The 15,443-nt window shown below is 42.9% G+C and overlaps 1 protein-coding gene and 1 long non-coding RNA gene across 3 annotated transcripts; one reads left to right on the plus strand and one right to left on the minus strand.

Annotated features, from left to right (window-relative positions):
• Positions 1-502: 502 nt before the first annotated feature.
• Positions 503-5,063, minus strand: LOC121167116. The gene is made up of 3 exons (XR_005885552.1): positions 4,824-5,063; positions 2,574-2,692; positions 503-817 (listed from the first exon to the last, which is right to left on the minus strand). It is a non-coding gene; the product is annotated as an uncharacterized LOC121167116 (long non-coding RNA).
• Positions 5,064-5,745: 682 nt separating this feature from the next.
• Positions 5,746-8,608, plus strand: LOC121167113 (testis-specific Y-encoded-like protein 1). Of its 2 annotated transcripts, XM_040996494.1 has the most exons (2): positions 5,749-5,950; positions 6,197-8,608. In XM_040996494.1, the coding sequence occupies exons 1-2, from the start codon at positions 5,855-5,857 to the stop codon at positions 7,118-7,120; spliced, it is 1,020 nt and encodes a 339-aa protein (XP_040852428.1). In that variant the 5' UTR covers positions 5,749-5,854; the 3' UTR covers positions 7,121-8,608. The 2 variants fall into 2 exon arrangements, with proteins under 2 accessions (XP_040852427.1, XP_040852428.1); XM_040996493.1 differs by having other exon boundaries at positions 5,746-8,608.
• The last annotated feature ends 6,835 nt before the right edge of the window (positions 8,609-15,443 follow it).

Here is a 15,443-nt window from a genome sequence, read left to right on the forward strand (position 1 = left end):
ACCCAAGGACTTGAGTCACTGTCTGGTGTTTTCCCTGGTTGGAAAGTTCTGTAACTTTAGGCAAGTCACTTGATTTCTCTGAAACTCCTCCATTTTAAAGAAAGGGAATGTTGTCTATGAATTGAAGTATGAGATACATGAAAGAACACATGGAATCATTTAACACAATATCAATTATGCAATAAATATCTGGTTAATATAAATTTACTAATGACCGAAATGAATGTCAATCTCTTTCCAAATCATTCACATTTTTAAAAAAGATTTTGTTTTCTGAAATGTATTATTACAGAGGGAAAGGAAAAGACAGAGAGAGAGAGAGAGAGACATGGAGACTGAGAGTGTTCTACCATCCATGGGTTCATGTCCAGGTTGCTCCACTTCTGATCTAGCTCCTGCTTATTGCCTGAGAAGGAAATGGAGGATTATTCAAGGCCTGGGGCCTAGCACCAGTGTGGGAGACGTGGAAGAAGTTCTTGGCTCTCAGCTTCAGACTGAGTGAACCAGCAAGAAAGCAAGTTGAAATAGCTACAGACATTACTACCTTTTGGCCTAACCTGTTTCATAAACTTTTCAACCGTATGCCATAGTGGGATACAATTCAAGTCTCAATTCCTTCATTGAACTTTCACTAATCTCTCTAATCTAGCTTTCTTCTCTGAACTCCTATGCAGTACACTGTTCATAGCAAATCACTTCAATGCCCAATTATACCTCATACAATAGTTGTATTATAACTTCCACTTACCTATGAGAACTCTAAGGAGCAGAGAGATGAAGTGATCTATCCAGGACACACAGCTGATAAATGTTAGAACTTGAAGAAAGGTCCATGAGACAGCAATATCTCATAGGAGATATTCTGGGCTGATGTAATTATTGAAAGTCTTCCTAACATAACCAAACTACTTTGTAACAATTAAAGCATAGTGGGGGTAAACATACATCATTAAGTTTAAATTATAAGATATTTGATTGATAGTGAAATATAATTCCATGTTCTTCCACCACCGGCCAAACACAAAGCTTTTGTAAAGGCTAGTTGCTCCCTCTAGTGACAGTTAATGGAAACACATGCCCTACAAGCATTCAAAAGAGATCCAAATGGAGCTGTACCTTGTTCAAGAGCCCCTTGGAATTTCGTCATCATGTATTTTATGATCACAAGGAATAGAAATTGTTACTTTCACTAGGTAGGGTCAGGGGCATCAGAAATGATTTATTCAAGGGAAATCTTCCTCAACAAAATGTTGGCCCATTGCCAACAGGAAAATCTACTTACATTTACATGAGACTAGAATTTAACATAATTTTGTATGTAAAAATGAAGCTTGTTTGCACTGTTTTAATATGCAATGAATTTGAAGGAAGTAAATATGGTATATCACCTAATTTAAGATACCATCAATTATAAAAGCTATTAAACACAGAAAGTGAAGGAGAAAACACTGCAAATTACACTATGAATCAATGCACTCAAAATCTCCACTTTAAATTTATACAAAGTACTCTTTTGGAGTTATTTAGACAGAACTAAAATATATTGAACACATATAATGAAAAAATTAAATAAAATAGAGTTAAGGTATTCCTAAAACTTTCTCGTACTCAGAACATGTTCTGAAGTTTTTTGATCAGAATTGTCAATGATTCATGCTTCCCAAATAAATATACCATCTGTTATCAAGTGTCTTGATGATGCCATACTTTCTAAAACAGTGTTCGGCTCCAATGTCCAAGGTTTTTGCCAGGACATAGACACAAATTATAAAGTTTTAATATGAGCATTTTGTTGAGCTTTTCAAAGCACCGATGAAAAAGTTTCACACATCTTATGCTCACATGTCTTTTTCAAATTATCTTCAGCTTATCAGGAAATGAAGTCAGTAATAGCCATAACCAAATTCACACATGCTCATGTAATGGCAAAGGTAGTTATGCATGACGGACAGACATCTAGCTGACAGCAAGTGAAAGACATCCTGATTTCAGAAATGTAAAGCTCTACTTCTGACAATGCAAAAATCAATACCCAGAAAATAAAGGGAGACCTTTCCTTTGATTTTTCAAGAAATTAACCAACATTTCATTAGCATTTTAGAAAATGTCATCACCAAGGTATCTGAATCACAAGTTAAACAAACTTATATAAGTCTCCATCCATGGTGATAATACAATAGGTGCAACTTTTTAGCTAACTGACCATTTCTTCTAAGTGGTCACATTAATGTCTTCACACACTGAAACAGACTACTAATTACTTCAACTCCTATTGCATAATCTCATAACATTGATATTTTTCTAGTTATGTGTGTAGGTGGGCTGTATTATTTATACATTTCATTCACAAAAGCAAACATTGTTTTAGAAACGTGTCATAACTAAGTGACATTTGGTCTCTTACGGTTGAGAGAATACTGAATACTGGACAGCAAATAATTGCTTTTTTCCTAAACAGAAAGCAAACATTTGATTACTATCCTACAAATTACTAATCTGCTTGTGAATTGAGAGAAGAGGGAGAGAAAAAAGTGTGCATCAACATGTTAAGAAAGGATGTCTTATGTTCTTACTTGAAAGAGATGATTTCATAGAGCATGGACTCTTGAGTCAAACTCCCTGGGTATAAAGCAGTGGACCACCATTCCATGTCACTCTGAGTAGAAGACCTGTCTCTCCTTGCCTCACTTTCCTGTCAAGTAAATTAACAGTCATGTTAGCACTGCCTTATAGTATACTTAAAACTAAAAGATACAATACATAGGGTAATGTTTATTAAGCCAGTAGAATACCATAAATAAGTGAAAGCTACCATTAATTATAACTGGAAATCAATGCAAAACAAAAATGTTTGAATTTTCACCACACTTCTTGTCACTGTTCAATAGTTCTTAAACAAATCTGATTCCTTGATAGGTAATCATAATTCATCTTTTCCCATGGATAACATTATATTAGGACGTAGTCAATCATGTTTACGGTAGTGGAGTCTATTGCCAAATGCCATACAAATGCTCTGTCAAGTACCAATATAGCCTACATTTCAAACAGTAGAAATGCCATGATAAACACATAGCCAAATACATTCAAATGAAACATATTGCCAGTATAGACATGCAATTCGTTTCTCTAAGGTCATTTAAGGTTTTCTTTTATTCAAATAAAAGAATCTACCAAAATCCAATATTGCATCGAGTAAATGTGAAAGGAGTAGTAACTGTGCTTCGATTCTATGGGAAGACACAGGATAAGGAGAACGCCATATAAGACACAACCAGAGTCACTAAAAATGGAGTGTATAACTAATTGCTAAATTGCACAACATGGCTCGTAAGAGAGTTGAAGAAATTCAGAAGGGCAAGATTAATGTATTGGAGAGAGGTTAAGGAAAGCTCTACACAGGAGAAAGGAGGAAGAATTTAGCAGCATTTCATGTATGACCTTAGCTAAGCTATTAAAATGTCAATGTCTGTTTCATTTCACAAAATTTGACAATTTAATGCAATGTGAGATGTACAGTACATTCTAATATAAGATTCGTGGTTGGTCTTAGAGAATAGGCAGGATCTACCTACAGGAAGTCTCAGCACAGTGACCTGCACTGAGATATATTCTTTTTTTTTTAAAGATTTATTTATTTTATTACAAAGTCAGATATACAGACTTATCTTCTAAAATTCTTGTACCTTTAAAAGGACTCTACTGTATTCAGTAAAAAGCGATCATAACCTGGGATTTCCTAAAGAGTTATAATCATTCAGTCTTCCAATGGGATACTCAGGTAATTAAAATCAGAAGAAATTTGCATTTTTCTCACTTTTCATAAATATACTCAGTCAAATACTCCACATCACAACTTTTCAACTACATGCACAGTAACAGTCCCTCCCAAACCTCTCATCACTCCATTCAGCAGACTCCTGATATCATTTATATGCAGTATCTGCAACTGAGCTTATTAACCTTAACAGAAGCACCAATTACACCTCTACACAGCATGAAAAGACATATCTTACAGAACTGGCACAACCCTGGTACCTTTAGTAATCCTCTGCTTCATGCTCATTTGAATTGTCGGTCACTTTCAAGACTGAATATGGTTTTGTGGCAATTAAAAAAAGAGGGCCCCTATAAAATTTCAGTTTACAGTCTTCCCAAATATCTTTAGTGGTATATTTGGGCTTTAGTTTTGCCTGCTTATCTCCTAAGAATACTTCAGATTTCCACACCCAAAGGATTTCAAGCAGAGAAAAACACACCTAAGCATGCAGGACTGTGGGGGATGCAATGGGAAAGGCTGAAGAGGCAGCTATTAGAAACAACTGGAAGCTTGTGCAGATGGGAGCAAAGGTAACACAAGGAGGATCCATTTCAAATTGCTTCTGAAACACTTAGCTTAAAATGACCGATTTATTTTCTGAATTCTCAAAATCCGGGTGTTGGGAGGACTGTCCTTCTGTGGAGGCCCAAGGAGAAGAACCCGTTCTCTCACCTTGGTCTTCCCGGAGCTGCTGTATCTCTACTTCCTCTATCTTCAAAGCCTACAGCTTCATATTTTTCTCACTCCCCTCTGCTTTGGCCATCATAGTTTCCCTGACCCTGCTACCTCCTTTTTAATGGACCAGTGTGGCTCCCCACACGTCCTCCCTGGATAACGCAGGGGAGCCTTCTCCTGCCAGACCCTTCATTTAGTCATGCCGGAATGTCCCTTTTGCCACCTAACAGGTTCTGAGGATTAGCACATGGACGACCCATTTGAGGGCCATCAGAGTGAGTCCGATACCAATACAAGGTAAAATTAGTGGATAGAAACCGTTATTCACCTTGAGTCAATCGACTGCATGTTGTATTCCACAAATTTTCTACTTCAAAACCACTGGGATTATCCTCACACATGGGTGGTGGTCCCTTACCAATATTTCTGTAGTCCCTTGTAGCTCTGTAAGACAACACCAATTTAACTTACAAGTCAGCAGATGAAACCAGAGACATGACTTCCTTCTCAAAAGAACTCTGAGTCAACTGCCATAAACAGGTATTTCATTAGATCCAAATTGTCCTATTCTATAGGACGAAATATGTTAATCAATTGCGGTTATGGGGTTAGAAATAACTATAATTCCCTTTCTTACCGTGAAGGGGCATTTAATAAACTTTAGCAAATTGATCTTGGCTTAATTCCTGACGATTTATTATGCAGCAAAAAAAAAGGTCTTATTTAGTGCAGACCATAAATTGGGGACTAGCAATAAATAATACGCATTTCTTTGGTAGGTTAAGGGGGAAAGCTGATATGGAGAGGGTGGTGGTTGACTTTTTCATGTCATTTCCACTTAAGAAAAATGTTTCATTATCTCATTATCCACCTTGGTTAAAAATAGTTTCGATCACAGTCGGACCGAGTAACGGAAGAGATTTATATTCCTGCCTCAGAAAACCACCACCGAAAAACATGTTCTCAGACAACAGACAGCAGGCAGCGTAAGGACTGAAACCGCTGCAATTACTCCAGCCCAAAAGCCGGAAGCATTAGAAGTCTTGTCCACTACCATCATCCCCGGAGAACGGCCAGCCATTATTTACGTAAATAAAATTACCTTCTTTACTCAGTAAACAGAGGCAGCCGAGGAGCCAATCCAGGGGCGCAGCCAAGTCTCGCGAGGCCGCGAGATCTACCGCTCTGACGTCACTGCCCCGGAGACTCCGCGAAGAGAGGCTGGGCGGGGCGAGCGGTGTCTGGGTACCCGCGGCGTCCGGCTGGAGCGCGGCGTCTGTGAGGAAAACAGAGCTTCTGTGAGCGCGGCGTCTGTGAGGAAAACAGAGTTTGCGCTGCCGGGGCTTGACGGTCTGCAACATGAGCGGCCTGGAGGGGGACGAGAACACCCCACTCGCACGGACCCTCAGCCTGGCGGCTCTCCGAAGTCCTCCGGGAGATGTCGAGGCGATACAGGTGATGGCGGAGACCGGTGAGGGAAGTTTGGGGTCTGTCGCACGGGCACCGACCAAGCTGTCAGAGGAGGGGGGCGTGCCGCGGGAGTCCACGGACGGTGGCCTTGCTGCCCGGTCCCGAGTCGCAGGGGGTCGCGGTCCCGGAGCGATCGAGGCCGGGCGGGAAGAGGCTCCGCCTCCCTCGGAGGGACTGGAAGCTGCTTTGGTGGCGACGGCCACTGGCTGCAGCCTTCATAATGTCTTTCAGGGTGGGGAGAAGGTTCCAGAAACTTGTGGCGCAGAGAGGTCGGAGTCTGAGGCGATGCTGGGGCCCGAGGCTGAGGAAGCGGAGGTTGCAAAGCGTGCGGTCGATTCCGAAGCCGTGGATGAGGAGAGGGCTGACGTGGTGGAGCCGGGGGAAGTAACGGAGAAACAAGAACAGCCGGAGGAGATGGAGGTGGAGAAGCCGGCAGGTGAAGGAGGAGAGGTGGAGAAGGAAGATGGAGTGGGAGAGGCGGCGCAGGAGGAGGCCCGTCCCTGGCGTCTGAGTGCGGCCCTGCGCATGAACCCGCTGGAGGCCATCCAGCAGGAACTGGACACGGTGAATGCTCAGGCTGACAGGGCCTTCCAGCAGCTGGAGCAGAAGTTTGGGCGAATGCGTCGGCACTACCTGGAGCGGAGAAACTACATCATCCAGAATATCCCGGGTTTCTGGATGACCGCCTTTCGGAACCACCCCCAGTTGTCCAGCATGATTAGGGGCCAAGATGCAGAGATGTTAAGGTACGTAACCAACCTGGAGGTAAAGGAACTCAGACACCCTAGGACTGGCTGCAAGTTCAAATTCTTCTTCCGAAGAAACCCCTATTTCAGGAATAAGCTGATTGTGAAGGAGTATGAGGTTCGAGCCTCTGGCAGAGTGGTGTCTGTTTCCACGCCGATCATATGGCGCAGGGGACACGAACCCCAGTCTTTCATCCGTAGAAACCAAGACCTCATCTGCACTTTCTTCACCTGGTTTTCAGACCACAGCCTTCCTGAATCCGACAAAATTGCGGAGATTATCAAAGAGGACTTGTGGCCAAATCCACTGCAGTACTACTTGTTGCGTGAAGGTGTCCGAAGAGCCAGACGCCGCCCAATAAGGGAGCCGGTTGAGATCCCCAGGCCCTTTGGGTTCCAGTCGGGTTAAGCTTTGCGCTTGGGAATCCTGCACAAGGTTCCTCATCACCTTCTGTTGGCCTGTCCTGGGACAACAGTGATGAATCTGCCGCCTTTTGGTTTTTGTTAAGCTTTCTGCATTCTGTCTTCTGTTAGACATTTAGTCTGCTAAACCTCCAGATTGAGACCATTGTAGGCATGCTGCTTCACTTCTACGTGACCTTCATGCTGCTCTACATTAGTGACATGCTGCGTGATTGTGGTGCACACCACTGTAAAGCTAAGCAAATGAGGACTGTAGATTACACTGCTTTTATCTCCATTGCTTACTTAAAAACTTCCTTTGTTCCCAGGAAACTTTGTTCTGGTTACTACCACCAGGATTTATAGTTTTGTTTCAAAATCCATTCTACATAGCCTCTGCATCCAGCATTGAAGTATATGGTTTGTGAGCAGTTATGTGACTTAATATAATGTGAAGGAAGAACAGCAGGGTCCCATTTGTTTCATATCGTTTATGCTACTCCATTACTCTTCAGTATCACTGTTACTGTTTCCATGGCTATCTCTCTGGCTGCTGCTAGTATTTGTTAAGAGAAACATTATGATAAAAGGATCTGCAAAAGAAGGCTTTTTAGTTTATTTTGCTTTATTGTTCCTAGAGAGGTTATTTAGTAAAATTTTTAGGGATTTTGCATTCTCAGCTCTCTTCCCAAGTCACCAACTCCTTTCATAAGTCCTGGAGGGCTCAAAGAGATCTGGTAGGCAATGGATGGAAGAAATAAAGAGATTGTGATGAATGCCATGGACAGGGAAAACTGAACAAAAGATCAGAAGCAGAAGTGAGCCAGGCAAATATTGGGCAAGGATTTGGCTGACAGAGCCTTCTAGCAGAGGATACTTAATTAAATTGTAAGAGTAACATGTTTCTTAGGGTGGTGATAAAGAGGATTGGTTATTAAAATAGTGCCTAAACAATAGTTGTTTAAAGAAATTCAGTGCTACTTTGGATGCGTTCTGTTTTGCTATTATGTGACTTGATGTGGAAGATTATCACTGTACCCTTGTTTCATTAGTATTTCATGTTACTGTTTTCTGTTTCTGCTTGCTTGGTAAATTGAGCTGTACTGACTTCTGCTTTCAAGTAGGAACATTAGAATTAATCTTGCTTTCCTGTGCAATATTAAGACTTACGTGAATACTTATAGTAGTTTTCAACTTGTTCTTGTTTCTACTGAATTCTGTTAAATTCCATTATAGTTTTAGAAACATGGTTTGAACAAGTGGGTCATTATTAGTGGGTCATTATTAAACTATTTAATATAGTTTTATTGAAAAATAATTTATCCAAAAGTGTGTGGCTTATTTGGATAATTTGGGTAATAACTTAGTATTTGATGTATCTTTTCCTAAGTTATGCAATACTTGTAACACTGCTGTGTCAAAATAGAAATGTACAATTGGCATATTTGTCTTATATGCATGATAATAAAAAATAAAAGCATGTTGCTCTGCTGGATTTATTGTCATGTTTTTTTTTTAAATTATTTTTTTGCTTGAAGGTCAGGGTTGCAAAAAGCAATAGAGTGAAAGAAATCTCCCGTGTGCTGATTCACTTCTGGATGGCCACAATGGCCATGCTGAAGCAGGCCAAAGCCAGGAGCTTCATCCAGGTCTCCCATGGCAGTGGCAGGGGTCCAAGCATTTAGGCCATCTTTTAATCCTTTTCCCAGATCATTAGCCGGGAACTAAATCAGAAGTAGAGCAGCTGGGCCTGTTAACCTCTGCCCATGTGGGATGTTGGTGTTGCGTGTGTTGTTTTCCTTGCTATGCCACAAGACTGGCTTGATTTCTTATTTTTCACCCTGCCTGTAAACTTGCTTGAATGCAGATTTCAAGTTAATGACACCATGGAGTTGTGAAGTCTTAAAATGACATTATCCCAAAGGTAAGAAATCAGCACAGTACTATACCTTCCAAAATAGGGGATTCATGGGATTATTTTACTTTGAAGGATTTAAACAGTTGAAATTGCTTACTTAATAATGTTGCTTTTTTCCATATAGCTTATATGCTGATAATCACCTCTTCAAAACCTCTCATTTCCATAAGTAGTAGTCCTAGATCATTTAGCTCTTACTTTTACTGACTTGGGCAGTTAATGCATAAATGTTCAGGAAATACTATTACATTTGGGTTCCAGTGTCCTATTACCATATTTTCCGTCTGTAAAAACTTGACCACTCCTTTTATCAGACTTCCTCACCTTTCCTTCCTTCAGTAAAAATTTCTCAAACTTTTCAATATCCATTATTGGTAACTCCTGTGTCTTACAGCCATTCTCAGAGAAAATAAAATATTTCTTTATGTACTTAGAGAATGCTTTATGCTTTGGAGGCCTTTTGTTCTAGAAAATAATACAGTTGTTAATTTGTGCATTCCATAATTATTTAAGGAGTTCACTTTGCCCCTAAGAAGAGAGAAAGTATGAAAAGACAAAGTACACTGTCTCTATTGTTAAAGAATCAGGGAAGGAGTAATAGGCAAAGAAAAACTGACACACTGGTGCAACAAAGTAAGATACAGAGATACAGTTTCACTTTTTTTTCATATTTCACTTTCTCTAGCTTGGAAACTGTGAAGATGGAGATAGAGACCTTTTTAAAAATTATTTTTAAATATTTATTGTTGAAAAGGCAGATTTGCAGAGCAAAGGAGACTCGGAAAGATTTTCAATCTGCTGATCAGTGGCTGTAACAACCAGAACTGAGCTGATCAGAAGCCAGAAGTCAGCAGCTAGGAGCTCCTTCCCTGTCTCCCACATGGATGCAGTGTCCCAAGGCCATGAGCCATCTGCTGCTGCTTTCCAGGACTTAATAAGCAGGGAGCTGGGTGGGAAGTGGAGTAACTGGGGCATGAACCAGCACCTATAGGGGTTGCCGGCATTTGCAGGAAGAGGATTGGCCATTTGAGCCACTGTGCTGTCCCCCCAACCCTCTTTTTTAAAAAACTTATTTTTATTTGGAATGTGGAGTTACAGAGAGAAGATGAGAGAGAGAGGTCTTCCATTTGCTGGTTCGCTCTCCACGTGGCTACAACAGCCAGAGCTGGACCAATCTGAAACCAGAGGCCAAGAGCTTCCTCAGGGTCTCCCATATGGGTGCACGGGGCCCAAGAACTTGACCTATCCTTTGCCGCTTTGCCAAGCAATAAAAAGGAGCTTGATCAGAAGTGGACAAGGGTATGAATCAGTGTCTATATAGGATCCTGATGCCACATGCGAAGGCTTAACCTATTATGCCACAGTGCAGACCCCTATTTTTAAACTTATATAAGGTAAACCAATTTCATATGTGTTGGCGTGTGTGTGTGTTTAAGATTTATTCATTTTTACCAGAAAGGTAAATTTATAGAGAGAAAAAGACACAGAGAAAGATCTTCTGTCTGCTGGTTCACTCCCCAAATGGCCATCATGGCTGGAGCTGATCTGAGGCCAGGAGCTTCTGGGTCTCTGTAAAAGGGAGAGTTTTTCTTAAAAGGCTTGGGGTAGGCTTCGGACATGACCCCAAATTCACCCTGTATGTGCTGGCAGGCCTCTTCTCCTTCAGGCACCTGGCCAGTGCCGGGAGGAGAACAAAGTCTGTATGTTTTGAGAAAAAGATAAGACACTGGCGCACATCCCTGCCCGGCTCCTTGGCCTGGACCCGGGCGAGGTCACGCCGCCAGCTGAGGTATGTAAACTTTGGGCATTAAGCCACCTTTGTCCGAATTAGCCTAAAAACCCCTCAGCCGGTGGGTCTCAGGACGGGGCATCTCATGCCTGGATCCCAGACAACAGCCACCATGTGCACGTGGTGAGCTGTTCCCGGGTGGCCAGTGCGCCATTTGGTGCCAGGCTCCGCCTGCTGGCTGCCCGGCCGGGGAGCTCTGGGGTTTTGGTTCTTTGAGTCGCTGCTTAATTAGCTCCAGGTTGAAACCATTGTGCTTCTAGGACCTGAAACATTCGTAGATTCCCACTGGCAGTAACTCTTCCTTTGTATAATTTGTAATCACTGAACAATGCTGACCACCAAATACCAGTCCATGTAAAAGCTATGGCTGTGGCTTGTCCTGCAGAATTGTATCATGTTACGTGACATGATAATGGATCAGGAGAAGGGTCACATTAAGCAAGCCATTACATTAACTAGCACTCAAAAACCATAACCAGGGGTAAATTCTGTGAGGGATGTGTGGGCCACATCCCATGAAAATTCTAGCCTCACTGATTATCTCGAGAGTTGGGGTAATGATGGACTAAGCTAGGTGTGACCTAGGAGCCTGCCATCAATCACAGGTAAAGGAACCCCCAATAGTCTGGACTAGTCAGGGCAGCAGCACCCAATTGTGCATCCTGATTAGGGTCTGGGGTGGGCCGGGCTGCAACATTCACCAGCTCATACAAGGCCAAATGGAAGGCCAGACTGTGTTGGGGACTGGCCTAAACCCAATGGCATGTATGAGAACTGGGTCTGGGAGTGGATTAAGTGGAGGAACTTGGGAAACTCCCTTGGTGAGTCATAGCTCCCGCTGGTGAACATGTGGTCCAGACCTGGGGGTCAGACAAGCTGGGAAAAGTAGCTCCAACAGCTGGCTAATGTGTCAATTGGTAATGGAACAGGGTAGATCAGGCAGGACTGAGCAAACCTTAGCCCACAAGCAAAACTAGAAACCAGGAGGGAGCACAGGTCATGCCGAGCTAGGCTCTTGTACCTACTGGTCCACATGAGCCAGGGACGCTAAGCCACAGTGTCTAAGGCAGAGGTTGGGACAGGTGAGGGGCTGTGCCAGGCTGAGTCAGAGCAACCACTGGCATGCATGTGATCTATGGCTGGGAACAGGCCTGGTTGGGGAGCTAAGGGGACAACCCTAGCTGGGTTGAGGTTCCTGCCAAGGGGCGTGTGACCTGGAATGGGGGCTGCATTCTGATTGGGAAATGGTTGTAGTCTCCCTTGGCACAAGTGTGGACTGGGATTGGATGCACCGAACTGGGCCAGACCCCAACACCCCCTGGTGTCCTGGAGGACCAGGGTAGATGTGCGATGGACTAGGCAAGGTCTCAAACCGCTACTGAGCCACGCGTGAGCCATATGTGGGTATGGATAAACCATGGCTGGGCTGAAACATCCAACAGCAAGAACCAGATTGAGTTGAAGGCCAGTCAGGAAAAGCCACAGTTTCTGCTATGACAGGAAGTGGACCGAGTAGGGCTGGCTCATGGACCCACTGGTAAGCGTGAAACCTGGCATTGGGAGAGGTTCTGATGGAGGAGCCTGGGCAACTCCTCTGGCAGGACACAGACCCGGCAGGTAAGCGCAAGAAACATGATAGGAAACAGCCCAGAACAGGCCATGGAAAGTTACTCACTGGCATACAATTGGCAGACGTGGGGGCTGAATCTGTCCACGTCATCCACTGGCAAATCCAAGCACCAGAACAGTGTGGGTCGAGCCAGGTTCGGTCGCAACAAAGACTAGTGCACATTATGGAATGCCAAGGTGAGGTTGCCTGTACCGGAAGGGACTGCAGCGCCCAACCAGCCTGAGAACAAGAAAGGGAGGGTTCCTTTGCTGGACAGCTACTCCCTCAGGAGAGCCTGAGCTGGGATGGGGGCAGACCAGACTAGGCAGGGCTACAACACCTGTGCGCCTCATGTGGACTAGATCAGGGAAAAGTCAGGCTGGGCTGATTATTCCTACTGGTGCAAACAAAATTAGAGTGGGTGAGGGTTGTTTGGGCTTAGCCACAGCATCAGCTGGCAGAAGCTGGCACTGGGGGCTAGTTCTGTCAAGTCAAACCACAGAACTATCTGGAGAGTGCATAATCTGGGAGTGGGAGAGGCCTGGGAGGGAAATAGTGGGCTCATCCCTCTTGGGTTACCACTTCCATGGGAGGGCACGAAAACCAGGACAGGGGCTGGGGTGGAATGGGGTGTGGGACAGACTGAATTACTGCTACACATACTGGCAAACCAGGGTAGGGGGCAGGTCTGGTGGGGGTTATTGTGGGTCACTCCAACTAGGCTGCAGCTCCCACTGGTTTATGTGAGGGCTAAGTATGTGCTGGGCAGCACCAGGCTGGAATGCAACACCCATTGGTTCCAGTGGAAGTTGGGAGTGAAAACAGAACCAACCCAGCAATTGCAACCACCAGCTGATCAGGGCAATGGACTGTGCCGGGCCCTGTACTTGCTAGCACATACAAGAATCTGGTTTGAGAACACCTCAGACAAAGTTTCTTTGGAGATCTTCCTAATCTAAATGCTGGACTCAGAACCCTAACCAAGAAAAGAGAGAAGACAGAACAGGTCAACCAACCATCTCAGCTATGATGGACTATGTCAATCAGTGGATTTTTTAAAGACCTCATAGTGCTTGGAGTGGCAAGATTGGCAGCGATTCATAACTGTTGAAATATCAAAACCACATGAGCAAGATCCTCAGAGCATGCTCTACATTCGGGACCTGGGGAAGGTGGGAAATTGGGTGGGCCTTCTCCCTCAATATCCCCCTTTAAACATGAAGGTAAAAATATGGAAAACATACTAGTATTATCCACTTTCCTGTAGCCCTTGAACCTTCTTACCCTAATTACCTATGTAAAGATTGTCAAAAAGAAAAAGAAAATTGCTTGCTTCAACCCCACCAATAAAAAACAAAAACAAAAAACAAAAACAAAAACCTCAGCCGTGCAGTGAGAGAGTTCTCTCTCCTCTCTCCCGGGAGGCTGTCGCAGTTGCAGAGAACAACTGAAACGACCCCGTGATGTCAAAGGGGATGATGTGCTGAGTTCTCCCCTTCACTCCGGTGATGTGTGGTATGCTTGAGAATCTTTGTTCTTGCTTCTCTACATTTACTTTTTGCCATTCTTTTGTGCTTGATGTTTAATAAACATTTAACTTTATATGTACTGGAATGGCTCGTGGACGTTTCTCCTCTAACGAATCCGACCCTCAAAACATTAAAGACCGTGCACGGCTCCAGCCAAAATTATATTGCTGAGACAGTCTGCCACACTTGCAGAGTCCCAAGGCCTTGGGCCATCCTCTTCTGCATTCCCAGGCCACAAGCAGGGAGCTGGATGGGAAAAGGAGCAGCTAGGATATACCGGCACTCATGTGGGATCCCAGTGCATGCAAGGCAAGGACTTTAGTCACTAGTCTACTGTGCCAGACCCTCTTTTTTTTTTTTTTTTTAAAGATTTATTTATTGGAAAGGCAGATCTAAAACCACGTGCTTCATTTGGGTCTCCCAGTGGGTGCAGGTTCCCAAGGCTTTGGCCCGACCTCTACTGCTTTCCCAGGTCATAAGCAGGCAACTGGATCGGAAGTGGTGCAGCTGGGACATGAACCTGTGCCCATATGGGATCCTGGCACTTGCCAGGTGACTATTTAGCCACTGAGCAATTGTACTGATCCAATTTCATGTATTTCACAGTAAAAATTTAGGAGCACAGTGATGCTTTCTACTCTACTCTTCCTCTTGCCTGCACTCTCCAATCCATCCTCCTTTCTTCTTTTAAAAAAATTTACAATAGCATATTTTCTACAAACTTCACACTCCGTTAAGTAAATAATTCAACAAAGAACAAGTAAAAGGAAAAAGAAAAATTTGCTACCTTAATTATGTCAATAAAGATTCTAAGCAAAAATCAAATCTCAAAATGTCAATTTTGTTCATACACATTACATTTTTTGCACTTGTGTGTTAGTACCACAGGTCATGGGAAGCAAGGTATCTACCTTTTTCAGACTAGCTTATTTCATAATGGTTTTCATTTGCATCCATTTTATAGCAAAAGATGAGATTTTATTCAATCACTGGAATACCACTCAACAATAAAAGGAATAAACTATTGATGATGTAACAATTTATGAGACTCTCAAATACACCTTATGTTTGCCAGATAGGAGTATCTATTATACCTATCTAAAGTGATAAAAATTCAGAAAGATTGCCTCAAGGGTGAAGGAATAATTACAAAAGAGTTTTAGTAAATTTTCATGGGAGATGATTTCCATGTCTTGATTTGAAAGATAACAACCCAAGTGCTTTTGTCAAAACTTGCCAAATTGGATATTTAAAATTTATACACAAGGGTAAGTACATTATACCTTGGTAAATAACAGAATTGTTCATTTCTAGTGTTTCTTAGGTTCTTTCCCTCTTTAATTCTACCGAAGTTGCTGACATTAATTGCAAGATTTAATTTGTAAGTTACTGTTGTATAATTATATCTGTAACTCTAGTCTTGGATTTGCATCTGTTTGAATTTAGTCTTCTTCCATTCTAGGCTAGAATTAATCTTGCTAAAGT

The sequence above is a fragment of the Ochotona curzoniae genome, unplaced genomic scaffold, assembly GCF_017591425.1.
Source record: "Ochotona curzoniae isolate NIBS_2020 unplaced genomic scaffold, NIBS_Ocur_1.0 patch335, whole genome shotgun sequence".
NCBI classification, from domain to species: domain Eukaryota; kingdom Metazoa; phylum Chordata; class Mammalia; order Lagomorpha; family Ochotonidae; genus Ochotona; species Ochotona curzoniae.

Coding starts and splice junctions, on each gene's coding strand:
- LOC121167113 (XM_040996493.1), top strand. CDS start 5,855: ATGAGCGGCCTGGAGGGGGACGAGAACACCCCACTCGCACGGACCCTC.